The sequence below is a fragment of the Ranitomeya variabilis genome, chromosome 3 (assembly GCF_051348905.1).
Source record: "Ranitomeya variabilis isolate aRanVar5 chromosome 3, aRanVar5.hap1, whole genome shotgun sequence".
NCBI classification, from domain to species: Eukaryota; Metazoa; Chordata; class Amphibia; order Anura; family Dendrobatidae; genus Ranitomeya; species Ranitomeya variabilis.
In genome coordinates, this window is record NC_135234.1 from 454858806 (window position 1) to 454873093 (window position 14288).

At 45.0% G+C, this 14288-nt stretch overlaps 2 protein-coding genes across 5 annotated transcripts in view; one reads left to right on the forward strand and one right to left on the reverse strand.

Moving 5' to 3' along the window:
• The window catches only part of LIMS1 (LIM zinc finger domain containing 1), a 1169472-nt gene that overhangs the window by 592511 nt on the left and 562673 nt on the right, over window positions 1-14288 (reverse strand). The window lies entirely within an intron of this gene.
• EDAR (ectodysplasin A receptor) overlaps window positions 1-14288 on the forward strand; it is a 203266-nt gene that overhangs the window by 101644 nt on the left and 87334 nt on the right. The window contains exon 1 of one of the 3 annotated variants that reach the window (XM_077296577.1): window positions 2070-2166. The exons of 1 other annotated variant lie outside the window; for it this stretch is intronic. Coding sequence is in view for 1 of the 2 variants with exons in the window: in XM_077296574.1 (XP_077152689.1) it covers window positions 13229-13283 (55 nt within the window). In the remaining variant the exon portion in view is untranslated. Of the gene's footprint in view, window positions 1-2069; window positions 2167-13144; window positions 13284-14288 lie in introns of those variants that run through there. One more of the 3 variants, XM_077296574.1, reaches the window with a different exon arrangement.

Below are 14288 nucleotides of genomic sequence, written 5' to 3' on the forward strand. Positions count from 1 at the left end.
GACAGATGACATTCGGTCTGCTGCGTGTGAAATGTGCACGTGAAAGCTGTCCATGTATAAACAACAGAGTCAGGTTTTATTCACTGAAAAGTTTAACCGCTCTACAAGGTCAATTTGTGTTATCCATTTAAGTGATTGAGGCCAAAACAGATTCCAACAAAAGTAATATCGTTATGAAGAAAAAAAAACAGACCTTTTTTTATTGCATGCATTCTCTTTAAGTCCAATCAGACATAGATATTTAGATTTTGGGTTGGCTTTAAATTGGTACTATAGGTTATAAGAAAAACAAAAGTGTGACAGTAGATTAAATTCTTAACCTTTTCGCAAATATACTGTATGTCATTAATAAATGAAATGAAATGACTGGCACATGATTTATTCCTTTCAAATAACGTTACAAAGTACCAGGAGGCACTCATTACATGTGGAGAAAGTCGATTCCTGCATTTAAATAGGAAAGGGTTCTTTACAGTTAGAGCAGTCAGACTGTGGAATGCCTGACCACGGGAAGTAGACACTATAACAGCTTGTAAAAAAGGGCTGGATGATTTTCTCACAACAAATGTCATTGTGGGTAATAAATAATCTAGTGATATAGAATGTACTGTATAACTGGGAGAAAGGTTGAACTTGGTAGACCTGTGGCTTTTTCAACCAATGCAGGCTCGGACTGTCCCACAGGGGAACAGGTGAATCTCCCGGCGGGCCCCTGTGCAGAAGTAAGCCACTTAACCCCAACACGAGCTGTTGGCCCAATACATTTGATTAACTATATACAGACCCAATTACTGTATTTGTAGGTTTTCTGTGTATATCCTAATAGGCTAATTGTGCTATTGATACTATACTTTTAGACACATTTTAAGAATCAATTGTGCCATACTTTAAATTCAGGATATTTGCATATGTTGCATTTTGTAGCATGAGGTATTTTGGCTCGTACTGCAATAGAATTAAGGCATACAAGGCACTCTTCAGATTGACATACAAGCTTTCCAACACACTTGTGTTGGACTGTGACTCAGGCAGGGAAAAGTTTCTCTGAGAATGTTACATTAAAATTAAAGTCCAGCCCTAGTCTTGGGGGCTCTGGAACAAATTAACAGTTGGGATTAAAAGAAAATGTTACCTTTAGTATCTAAATCCATTGCTGAGTTTGTCAGAAATTATTCAAATATGTTAATGAGGTGCCCGGTGCACCTTGGTGTGGCCAAGCAGATCAGTGCACTTACTTGTTTTCTGTCTGTCTGTGCTTTCCTATGGCTTCTGTAAACAACAAGGGCGCACTAAGCACCTCACTATTATATTTCAATAACGAACGACTCCTGGAAATTGCAGAAATAGATTCAGACACTAAAGATGTGATTTTTAATTAGGGCTATAAGATGATGTGCTCGGTTTGAATAGTCATTTTATGCCAACAGACTCCCTGTAATTGATCACTGTATTACTTGAATAGTAAGGACTTTTGTGTCAGCTTGATGTTTTATGAAATGTGTTTTATTAAAAGGAGGATGGTGTGTTCTAATAAATGAGAAGAGCTGTAACTCTAGTATTCCTGGAGTGTGAAACATATTAGATTTCATTGTGGGATTAAAATTGGAAACAGTTGCTCATGTAAAGAGAAATGAATGCAGCCTGGATGTTATGTCTTCAAGGTGGAGTTACACATGTGATAAAACACTATGTTTTACATAAGAACCATTTGTAACTTCAGTCCATTGAATCGGGAAGAAAGCTGGTCCCGAATAATGAGGCTCAATAGCTTAGAAGTGCAAGTTGAAAGATGTTGGACACTGAAGCATCTCATTTTTGTTTGTCGGGGTTAGTTCACTATAGAATAAATAAAAGTCCTTTGGAGAGTTGAATCTCCATCTCCCACGACTTTATTTCGCTCTTTCAGACTCGCTTCGTCTCCTGTTGCTGACATGTATTAAGATCAATGACCATATGGTCTTTGTGTGGTGCTATGAGCTGATTGGCTCGTCATGCAAGCTTATTTGCGCAATGATAGTGAGTGACTGACTATAAATGGAGTGGTTTCAGCTCACTTTTCTAAACTTATTCTAATACTTAACTGAGGATGAGCCGAGCCACAATGTTACTCACCTCAGCATCGATCTTGCCACAACGTCTACCACTTGGACCCCGTCCTTTGTTCTAGTAAGTACTCACCTTCTTGGTGCTTGGTCTATTTTACATTTTTAAGAATTTGCATATTGGAAGATTGTGACATATTTGTGTCCAGTTATTCCCACTGTTCTTACTGCTAGTCGTCTATGTTGACTCGGTAATGGCAGGCATATCTCTTCACATTGTTTATATTTGAGGATTATGCATAAAATAAAATATAAACATATAGCAAATATTCTTGCACTGCAGCCCATTTCTTAAGCTTCTAGAGGCTGTCATCATTTTGACAAAATGCCAACCTCTCAGGCTAGATTAGGGGTGAGGAACCTCAGGTCTGCAGGCAGTTTATGGTGCATGATGGCCTTTTTTCCTCTGGGCAGATTCCTGGGTACCGCAGTACTCGGACCAGCAGCTGTTTTTTTGATTGTTGCTGGTTCCTTAAATTTCATTTACTAGTAAACAGTGGCCAGTGCCAGTTTCAAGACATGCCTTGTGAGTGGAATTAGTGTGCGATGGGCTCTTATCGCACAGTAAAACACAGCAGCGGCTGCATCTCCTGTGATGTATATGCCGCAGCGCCATGTCTCCTGTGATGTATATGCCGCAGCGCCATGTCTCCTGTGATGTATATGCTGCAGCGCCATGTCTCCTGTGATGTATATGCCGCAGCGCCATGTCTCCTGTGATGTATATGCCGCAGCGCCATGTCTCCTGTGATGTATATGCCGCAGCGCCATGTCTCCTGTGATGTATATGCCACAGCGCCATGTCTCCTGTGATGTATATGCCGCAGCGCCATGTCTCCTGTGATGTATATGCCGCAGCGCCATGTCTCCTGTGATGTATATGCCGCAGCGCCATGTCTCCTGTGATGTATATGCCGCAGCCCCATGTCTCCTGTGATGTATATGCCGCAGCGCCATGTCTCCTGTGATGTATATGCCGCAGCGCCATGTCTCCTGTAATGTATATGCCGCAGCGCCATGTCTCCTGTGATGTATATGCTGCAGCGCCATGTCTCCTGTGATGTATATGCCGCAGCGCCATGTCTCCTGTGATGTATATGCCGCAGCCCCATGTCTCCTGTGATGTATATGCCGCAGCCCCATGTCTCCTGTAATGTATATGCCGCAGCGCCATGTCTCCTGTGATGTATATGCCGCAGCGCCATGTCTCCTGTGATGTATATGCCGCAGCGCCATGTCTCCTGTAATGTATATGCCGCAGCGCCATGTCTCCTGTAATGTATATGCCGCAGCGCCATGTCTCCTGTGATGTATATGCCGCAGCCCCATGTCTCCTGTAATGTATATGCCGCAGCGCCATGTCTCCTGTAATGTATATGCCGCAGCGCCATGTCTCCTGTGATGTATATGCCGCAGCGCCATGTCTCCTGTGATGTATATGCCGCAGCGCCATGTCTCCTGTGATGTATATACCACAGCGCCATGTCTCCTGTGATGTATATGCCGCAGCGCCATGTCTCCTGTGATGTATATGCCGCCACCCAAGTCTCCTTTGGTATCTGTACCGCAGCCCTATGTCTCCTGTGATGTCTCTATCGCTGATTCATGTCTCCTGTGATGTCTCTACCACAGCCCCATGTCTCCTGTGATGTATATACCGCAGCCGCATGTCTCCTGTGATGTATATACCGCAGCGCCATGTCTCCTGTGATTTAAATACCTCAGCCCCAAGTCTCCTGTGATGTATATATGGCAGCTCCAAGTATCCTGTGATGTATATACCGCAGCTCCAAGTATCCTGTGATGTATATACCGCAGCCCCATGTCTCCTGTGATGTATATACCGCAGTCCCATGTCACCTGTGATGTATATACCGCAGCTCCAAGTATCCTGTGATGTATATATCGCAGCCCCATGTCTCCTGTGATGTATATACCGCAGCTCCAAGTATCCTGTGATGTATATATCGCAGCCCCATGTCTCCTGTGATGTATATATCGCAGCCCCATGTCTCCTGTGATGTATATATCGCAGCCCCATGTCTTCTGTGATGTATATACCGCAGCCCCATGTCTCCTGTGATGTAAATATCGCAGCCCCATGTGTTGTGAAATTGGATTCTGGGCTCCCCCGGTGGCCACTTGTGGAATTTAACTTGTGTGCATCATCCCCTCTGTTCAGCTGCTCCTATCAGGATGTGGGAGTCGCTATATAACCTTGCTCCTCTGTCAGTTTCATGCCGGTCAACAATGTAATCAGTAGCCTTTCTGTGCATGTTCCTGCTACTAGACAACTCCCAGCTAAGTTGGACTTTGTCCTTGTGTGTTTTTGCATTTTGTTCCTGTTCACAGCTGCTGTTTCGTTACTGTGTCTGGAAAGCTCTTGTGAGCGGAAATTGCCACTCTGGTGTTATGAGTTAATGCTAGAGTCTTAAAGTAATTTCTGGATGGTGTTTTGATAGGGTTTTCTGCTGACCATGAAAGTGCCCTTTCTGTCTTCATGCTATCTAGTAAGCGGACCTCGATTTTGCTAAACCTATTTTCATACTACGTTTGTCATTTCATCTTAAATCACCGCCAATATATGTGGGGGCCTCTGTCTGCCTTTTGGGAAAATTTCTCTAGAGGTGAGCCAGGACTGTCTTTTCCTCTGCTAGGATTAGGTAGTTCTCCGGCTGGCGCTGGGCATCTAGGGATAAAAAAACGTAGGCATGCTACCCGGCCACTTCTAGTTGTGCGGCAGGTTTAGTTCATGGTCAGTATAGTTTCCATCTTCCAAGAGCTAGTTCTCATATATGCTGGGCTATGTTCTCTCGCCATTGAGAATCATGACAGTTTGACCGGCCCAAAAAAGGGTTAAATTACTGGCTGAGAAAGGAGAGAAAAAAAAGAAGTCTGCTACAATTTTTTTTTTTTTTTTCCCTCTAGTTCTGAGTGTGCTCTTAATTGAATCACTTGCTAGTCTGCCTATACTGCAGCCTTCCTCTCTTCCTCTCCTTCTAATCCTTGAATGGCTCTGTGTTCACCTGTTTCAAATGGATCTTCAGAGTGTAGCTACAGGTTTGAATAATCTCGCCACAAAGGTACAAAATTTGCAAGATTTTGTTGTTCATGCACCTATGTCTGAGCCTAGAATTCCTTTGCCTGAATTCTTCTCGGGGAATAGATCTCACTTTCAAAATTTTAAAAATAATTGCAAATTGTTTTTGTCCCTGAAGTCTCGCTCTGCCGGAGACCCTGCACAGCAGGTCAGGATTGTAATTTCCTTGCTCCGGGGCGACCCTCAAGACTGGGCTTTTGCATTGGCACCAGGGGATCCTGCGTTGCTCAATGTGGATGCGTTTTTTCTGGCCTTGGGGTTGCTTTATGAGGAACCTCATTTAGAGCTACAGGCGGAAAAGGCCTTGATGTCCTTGTCTCAGGGGCAAGATGAAGCTGAAATATACTGCCAAAAATTCCGCAAATGGTCTGTGCTTACTCAGTGGAATGAGTGCGCCCTGGCGGCGATTTTCAGAGAAGGTCTCTCTGATGCCATTAAGGATGTTATGGTGGGGTTCCCTGTGCCTGCGAGTCTGAATGAGTCCATGACAATGGCTATTCAGATCGATAGGCGTCTGCGGGAGCGCAAACCTGTGCACCATTTGGCGGTGTCTACTGAGAAAACGCCAGAAAATATGCAATGTGATAGAATTCTGTCCAGAAGCGAGCGGCAGAATTTTAGACGAAAAAATGGGTTGTGCTTCTATTGTGGTGATTCAACTCATGTTATATCAGCATGCTTTAAGCGTACTAAGAAGCCTGACAAGTCTGTTTCAATTAGCACTTTACAGTCTAAGTTTATTCTATCTGTGACCCTGATTTGTTCTTTGTCATCTATTACCGCGGACGCCTATGTCGACTCTGGCGCTGCTTTGAGTCTTATGGATTGGTCCTTTGCCAAACGCTGTGGGTATGATTTGGAGCCATTGGAGGCTCCGATACCTCTGAAAGGGATTGACTCCACCCCATTGGCTAGTAATAAACCACAATACTGGACACAAGTGACTATGCGTGTTAATCCGGATCACCAGGAGGTTATTCGCTTTCTGGTGCTGTATAATCTACATGATGTTTTGGTGCTGGGATTGCCATGGCTGCAATCTCATAACCCAGTCCTCGACTGGAGAGCTATGTCTGTGTTAAGCTGGGGATGTAAAGGAACTCATGGGGACGTACCTTTGGTTTCCATTTCATCATCTATTCCCTCTGAGATTCCTGAATTCTTGTCTGACTTTCGTGACGTTTTTGAAGAACCCAAGGTTGGTTCACTACCTCCGCACCGGGAGTGCGATTGTGCCATAGACTTGATCCCGGGTAGTAAATACCCTAAGGGTCGTTTATTTAATCTGTCTGTGCCTGAACACGCTGCTATGCGAGAATATATAAAGGAGTCCTTGGAAAAGGGACATATTCGTCCTTCGTCATCTCCCTTAGGAGCCGGTTTTTTCTTTGTGTCTAAGAAAGACGGCTCTTTGAGGCCGTGTATTGATTATCGACTTTTGAATAAAATCACGGTTAAATATCAATATCCGTTACCACTGCTTACTGATTTGTTTGCTCGTATAAAGGGGGCCAAGTGGTTCTCTAAGATTGATCTCCGTGGGGCGTATAATTTGGTGCGAATCAAGCAGGGGGATGAGTGGAAAACCGCATTTAATACGCCCGAGGGCCATTTTGAGTATTTGGTGATGCCTTTTGGTCTTTCAAATGCCCCTTCAGTCTTCCAGTCCTTTATGCATGACATTTTCCGCGATTATTTGGATAAATTTATGATTGTGTATCTGGATGATATTCTGATTTTTTCGGATGACTGGGACTCTCATGTCCAGCAGGTCAGGAGGGTTTTTCAGGTTTTGCGGTCTAATTCCTTGTGTGTGAAGGGTTCTAAGTGTGTTTTTGGGGTTCAGAAGATTTCCTTCTTGGGATACATTTTTTCCCCCTCTTCCATCGAGATGGATCCTGTCAAGGTTCAGGCTATTGGTGATTGGACGCAACCCTCTTCTCTTAAGAGTCTTCAGAAATTTTTGGGCTTTGCTAACTTTTATCGTCGATTTATTGCTGGTTTTTCTGATGTTGTAAAACCATTGACTGATTTGACTAAGAAGGGTGCTGATGTTGCTGATTGGTCCCCTGATGCTGTGGAGGCCTTTCGGGAGCTCAAGCGCCGCTTTTCTTCCGCCCCAGTGTTGCGTCAGCCTGATGTTGCTCTTCCTTTTCAGGTTGAGGTCGACGCTTCTGAAATCGGAGCTGGGGCGGTGTTGTCGCAGAGAAGTTCCGACTGCTCCGTGATGAGACCTTGTGCTTTTTTTTCCCGTAAATTTTCGCCCGCCGAGCGGAATTATGATATTGGGAATCGGGAGCTTTTGGCCATGAAGTGGGCTTTTGAGGAGTGGCGTCACTGGCTTGAGGGGGCCAGACATCAGGTGGTGGTATTGACTGACCACAAAAATTTAATTTACCTTGAGTCTGCCAGGCGCCTGAATCCTAGACAAGCGCGCTGGTCGTTGTTTTTCTCTCGGTTTAATTTTGTGGTGTCTTACCTACCGGGTTCTAAGAATGTTAAGGCGGATGCCCTTTCTAGGAGTTTTGAGCCTGACTCCCCTGGTAATTCTGAGCCCACAGGTATCCTTAAAGATGGAGTGATATTGTCTGCCGTTTCTCCAGACCTGCGGCGGGCCTTGCAGGAGTTTCAGGCGGATAGACCTGATCGTTGCCCACCTGGTAGACTGTTTGTTCCTGATGATTGGACCAGTAGAGTCATCTCTGAGGTTCATTCTTCTGCGTTGGCAGGTCATCCTGGAATCTTTGGTACCAGGGATTTGGTGGCAAGGTCCTTCTGGTGGCCTTCCCTGTCACGAGATGTGCGAGGCTTTGTGCAGTCTTGTGACGTTTGTGCTCGGGCCAAGCCTTGTTGTTCTCGGGCTAGTGGATTGTTGTTACCCTTGCCTATCCCGAAGAGGCCTTGGACGCACATCTCGATGGATTTTATTTCGGATCTGCCTGTTTCTCAGAAGATGTCTGTCATCTGGGTGGTGTGTGACCGTTTCTCTAAGATGGTCCATCTGGTTCCCTTGCCTAAGTTGCCTTCTTCTTCCGAGTTGGTTCCTCTGTTTTTTCAAAATGTTGTTCGTTTGCATGGTATTCCGGAGAATATCGTTTCTGACAGAGGGACCCAATTCGTGTCTAGATTTTGGCGGGCATTCTGTGCTAGGATGGGCATAGATTTGTCTTTTTCGTCTGCTTTCCATCCTCAGACTAATGGCCAGACCGAGCGGACTAATCAGACCTTGGAGACATATTTGAGGTGTTTTGTGTCTGCGGATCAGGATGATTGGGTTGCTTTTTTGCCTTTGGCGGAGTTCGCCCTCAATAATCGGGCCAGCTCTGCCACCTTGGTGTCCCCGTTTTTCTGTAATTCGGGGTTTCATCCTCGATTTTCCTCCGGTCAAGTGGAATCTTCGGATTGTCCTGGAGTGGATGCTGTGGTGGAGAGGTTGCATCAGATTTGGGGGCAGGTGGTGGACAATTTGAAGTTGTCCCAGGAGAAGACTCAGCTTTTTGCCAACCGCCGTCGTCGTGTTGGTCCTCGGCTTTGTGTTGGGGACTTGGTGTGGTTGTCTTCTCGTTTTTTCCCTATGAGGGTTTCTTCTCCTAAGTTTAAGCCTCGGTTCATCGGCCCGTACAACATATTGGAGATTCTTAACCCTGTGTCCTTCCGTTTGGACCTCCCTGCATCCTTTTCGATTCATAATGTTTTTCATCGGTCGTTGTTGCGCAGGTATGAGGTACCAGCTGTGCCTTCCGTTGAGCCTCCTGCTCCGGTGTTGGTTGAGGGTGAGTTGGAGTACGTTGTGGAAAAGATCTTGGACTCTCGTGTTTCCAGACGGAAACTCCAGTATCTGGTCAAATGGAAGGGATACGGTCAGGAGGATAATTCTTGGGTCACTGCCTCTGATGTTCATGCCTCCGATCTTGTCCGTGCCTTTCATAGGGCTCATCCTGATCGCCCTGGTGGTTCTGGTGAGGGTTCGGTGCCCCCTCCTTGAGGGGGGGGTACTGTTGTGAAATTGGATTCTGGGCTCCCCCGGTGGCCACTTGTGGAATTTAACTTGTGTGCATCATCCCCTCTGTTCACCTGCTCCTATCAGGATGTGGGAGTCGCTATATAACCTTGCTCCTCTGTCAGTTTCATGCCGGTCAACAATGTAATCAGTAGCCTTTCTGTGCATGTTCCTGCTACTAGACAACTCCCAGCTAAGTTGGACTTTGTCCTTGTGTGTTTTTGCATTTTGTTCCTGTTCACAGCTGCTGTTTCGTTACTGTGTCTGGAAAGCTCTTGTGAGCGGAAATTGCCACTCTGGTGTTATGAGTTAATGCTAGAGTCTTAAAGTAATTTCTGGATGGTGTTTTGATAGGGTTTTCTGCTGACCATGAAAGTGCCCTTTCTGTCTTCATGCTATCTAGTAAGCGGACCTCGATTTTGCTAAACCTATTTTCATACTACGTTTGTCATTTCATCTTAAATCACCGCCAATATATGTGGGGGCCTCTGTCTGCCTTTTGGGAAAATTTCTCTAGAGGTGAGCCAGGACTGTCTTTTCCTCTGCTAGGATTAGGTAGTTCTCCGGCTGGCGCTGGGCATCTAGGGATAAAAAAACGTAGGCATGCTACCCGGCCACTTCTAGTTGTGCGGCAGGTTTAGTTCATGGTCAGTATAGTTTCCATCTTCCAAGAGCTAGTTCTCATATATGCTGGGCTATGTTCTCTCGCCATTGAGAATCATGACACCCATGTCTCCTGTGATGTATATATCGCAGCCCCATGTCTCCTGTGATGTATATATCGCAGCCCCATGTCTCCTGTGATGTATATATCGCAGCCCCATGTCCCTTGTGATGTTTTTGCTGCAGCCCCATATCGCAATTGATTTATATGCCACAGCCCCATGTCTCCTGTGATGTCTTTTTTGCAGTTCTATATCTCCTGTACTGTATATAGCGCATCCCCATGTCTCCTATGATGTATATGCTGCACCCCCATATCTCATGTGATTTAGATGCCGCAGTCTCATGCATCCTGTGATGTCTATGCTGCAGGCCCATGTTTCCTGTGATGTATATGCCACGATACAGCAGACCCATATCTTCTGTGATGTTATATACCGCAGCCCCATGTCTTCTGTCATGTATATACCGCAGTCCCATGTCTCCAATTATGTATATGCCGCAATCCCAAAGTGTCTCCTGTGAGGTTGTTAGGTTTATGTTGCAGCCCTGGCATCTCCTATGATGCCTGTGCCATAGCCCTGGAATCTCTTGGGATATCTATGCCAGGCATATCTATGCCTCAGTCCTGACATGTCCTGTGATGACTATGCCACAGCCCCATGTCTCCTGTGATGTCTTTGCAGCAGTTTCTATGTCTCCTATGTGATGGATACTGCAGTCTCGGTGTTTCCTATGGGATGAATAGACAGCAGTCTCTGAGCATAGAATGTGATAAATATACAGCATCTTGGTTTCTCCTATGTGATGAATATAGACCAGTCTCAGTGTCTCCTATATGATGTATACTGCAAATCTCCCACTGCTTGGATTCTATGAGTGTAACATGAGCAATGATGAATTTCCCCCTGTTAAGAGACCTACAATGTAATATACTGTACATATGTGTTCAGTATGACTTGCTGCTACTAGTTCTTTATAAAACTTATCATTGCAAAGAGTCACTTGTGCTCCAGACCCATGCACATTTTTAAAAGCAGTTACAAGTAGCAACATTATCCATACCACCTAACATTTTAGTTGCACCAAAGAGAACCAGTTTCAGCCGTCACATTAGGGGCGAGTTATTTACATGTTTGACCAAATACAGCAAGGTAATTTTCAATCTGGTTATTTTGTATGACTTCCCCAAGGATGGTATATGGCGCTTGGGAGAAAAAAGGTTCTCCACTAGTGATGAGTAGTGTTGAGCATTCCGATACTGCAAGTATCGGGTATCGGCCGATACTTGCTGTATCGGAATTTCCGATACCGAGATCCGATACTTTTGTGGTATCGGGTATCGGGTATCGCAACAACATTAATGTAATAATGTGTAAAAAAGAGAATTAAAATAAAAAATATCGCTATACTCACCTGTCCGACGCAGCCTGGACCTCAGCGAGGGAACCGGCAGCGTTGTTTGTTTAAATTTCGCGCTTTTACTTGGTTACGTGAAGTCCCGGCTTGAAATTGGTCAGGGCGGCCATGTTGCCGGGACGCGGACCAATCACAGCAAGCCGTGATGAAATTACGTCACGGCTTGCTGTGATTGGTCCGCGTCCCGGCAACATGGCCGCCATTAACCAATCACAAGCCGTGACGTCACGGGAGGCTGGACATGCGCGTATTTTGAAAAGCGCGCGTGTCCAGCCTCCAGTGACGTCCCGGCAACATGGCCGCCATTAACCAATCACAAGCCGGGACGTCACGGGAGGCTGGACATGCGCGTATTTTGAAAAGCGCGCGTGTCCAGCCTCCCGTGACGTCACGGCTTGTGATTGGTCAGGGCGGCCATGTTGCCGGGACGCGGACCAATCACAGCAAGCCGTGACGAAATTACGTCACGGCTTGCTGTGATTGGTCCGCGTCCCGGCAACATGGCCGCCATTAACCAATCACAAGCCGTGACGTCACGGGAGGCTGGACATGCGCGTATTTTGAAAAGCGCGCGTGTCCAGCCTCCCGTGACGTCACGGCTTGTGATTGGTCAGGGCGGCCATGTTGCCGGGACGCGGACCAATCACAGCAAGCCGTGACGAAATTACGTCACGGCTTGCTGTGATTGGTCCGCGTCCCGGCAACATGGCCGCCATTAACCAATCACAAGCCGTGACGTCACGGGAGGCTGGACATGCGCGTATTTTGAAAAGCGCGCGTGTCCAGCCTCCAGTGACGTCCCGGCAACATGGCCGCCATTAACCAATCACAAGCCGGGACGTCACTGGAGGCTGGACACGCGCGCTTTTCAAAATACGCGCATGTCCAGCCTCCCGTGACGTCACGGCTTGTGATTGGTTAATGGCGGCCATGTTGCCGGGACGCGGACCAATCACAGCAAGCCATGACGTAATTTCGTCACGGCTTGCTGTGATTGGTCCGCGTCCCGGCAACATGGCCGCCCTGACCAATCACAAGCCGGGACCTCACGTAACCAAGTAAAAGCGCGAATTTTAAACAAACAACGCTGCCGGTTCCCTCGCTGAGGTTCAGGCTGCGTCGGACAGGTGAGTATAGCGATATTTTTTATTTTAATTCTTTCTTTTACACATTAATATGGTTCCCAGGGCCTGAAGGAGAGTTTCCTCTCCTTCAGACCCTGGGAACCATCAGGAATACCGTCCGATACCTGAGTCCCATTGACTTGTATTGGTATCGGGTATCGGTATCGGATTGGATCCGATACTTTGCCGGTATCGGCCGATACTTTCCGATACCGATACTTTCAAGTATCGGACGGTATCGCTCAACACTAGTGATGAGCGAATATACTGGTTACTGGAGATTTCCCGAGCATGCACGGGTGTCCTCCGAGTATTTTTTAGTGCTCGGAGATTTTGTTTTTCTTGCCACAGCTGAATGATTTTCATCTCTTAGCCACCTTGATTACATGTGGGGATTCCCTAGCAACCAGGCAACCCCCACATGTACTTATGCTGGCTAACAGATGTAAATCATTCAGCTGCAGCAAGAAAAACAATCTTCGAGCACTAAAAAATACTCGGAAGACCCCCGAGCATGCTCGAGAAATCTCGAGTAACGAGTATATTCGCTCATCACTATTCTCCACCCCTGGCCTAGAGGAACACTTACCACCAGTGTCAGACATTAAAGGACGCATGGTTTCCTAAACACTGGGTTAATTGCAGGTTCTAAGAATTAAGTAACAGTTTCTCAAAGACCTTTGTGTATTTCATTGCTAATTTTTTTATGTGGGTGGAAAAGAGGCAGGGCTGCCAGATCCCTCACCTCACCAGTGAGAGAGAATAAAAGGAAAAAATGCCTATGCTCAAACCCCAAAATACTATTGTCTTGGCTGGATAAATGCCTGCTCTGCCTGCTATCCAGGATTTGCGTCTTCTCTCTGTAAATTGCTTGTGTAAGTATTTCTCAGCAGCAGGACATGGAAATTTGTAATTTACGCGATTAACATATATTAGATGTATCTTTGGATTAACATTACCACAAAATATGATTAAGTGAATATGTATTTGTATAAAGGATCAGGCTCTTTTCAATCGCTAGATGAAACGGCATTGCTTTGCATATAGATGCAATTTCTGACTGACAGCTTGGCATTGGGAGGGAGGCACATTGATCTGACAAGCAGCGCTTCTCTTTATACAGAAAAGGTATGGTAATCTGTCTTCGTTCCCTTTTTCACCAGAATCCTTGATCAGACAGGGCATTTAGTCCCTAATTTACAGAGTGAATGTGAAGAACACAATGCATATGTTTAATCAAGAGCTTGTATGCCTAAAATTATGATTATTCTGAATTATGTGTGCAATGGTGAAATATTGGCCATAATATTGGTGTAATGTAAGACTGAAACTTTTTAACTTTTATTTCTACAGTTCACCCTTGTGCTATATAAATAATAATCTAGTCTCTGATGAGAAGATAAAAAAAAGGCAACTGGCTGTTTAGGAGTCAAATCAACTCTTAAAGGGAGATTAATGTGCAGAAAAATATTAAATGATAAATTATAATACATATTTAGCATTAAAATTATCATTACATAAAAAAAAGTATTAAACAAGTATTGGGTTTTGTTTTTTTTTAAGGGAAAAAAACCTAAGTTTTAATAGTTTACTTTTTATATTGTAATTTCTATGCCTATAAAAAGTGGTTATACAATAATGCAGATTAATAATATTATTATTATTATTATTTTCCTCTTTTTGTACTGAAGATACAGACTGTCACACCTTGTAGGGAAAAATGCTGCCATAAAAGAGGCCTGCCTTTATTGTATGGATTTCTTTGGCAGGAAATTAAAAAAAAAACAAAAAAAAACCAAACCTCCAGCTTTTAAAAAGGGAGAAAATAAAACTATATTATGAGATTACCATTTAGGATGTTACCTAATATGATTTCCAAG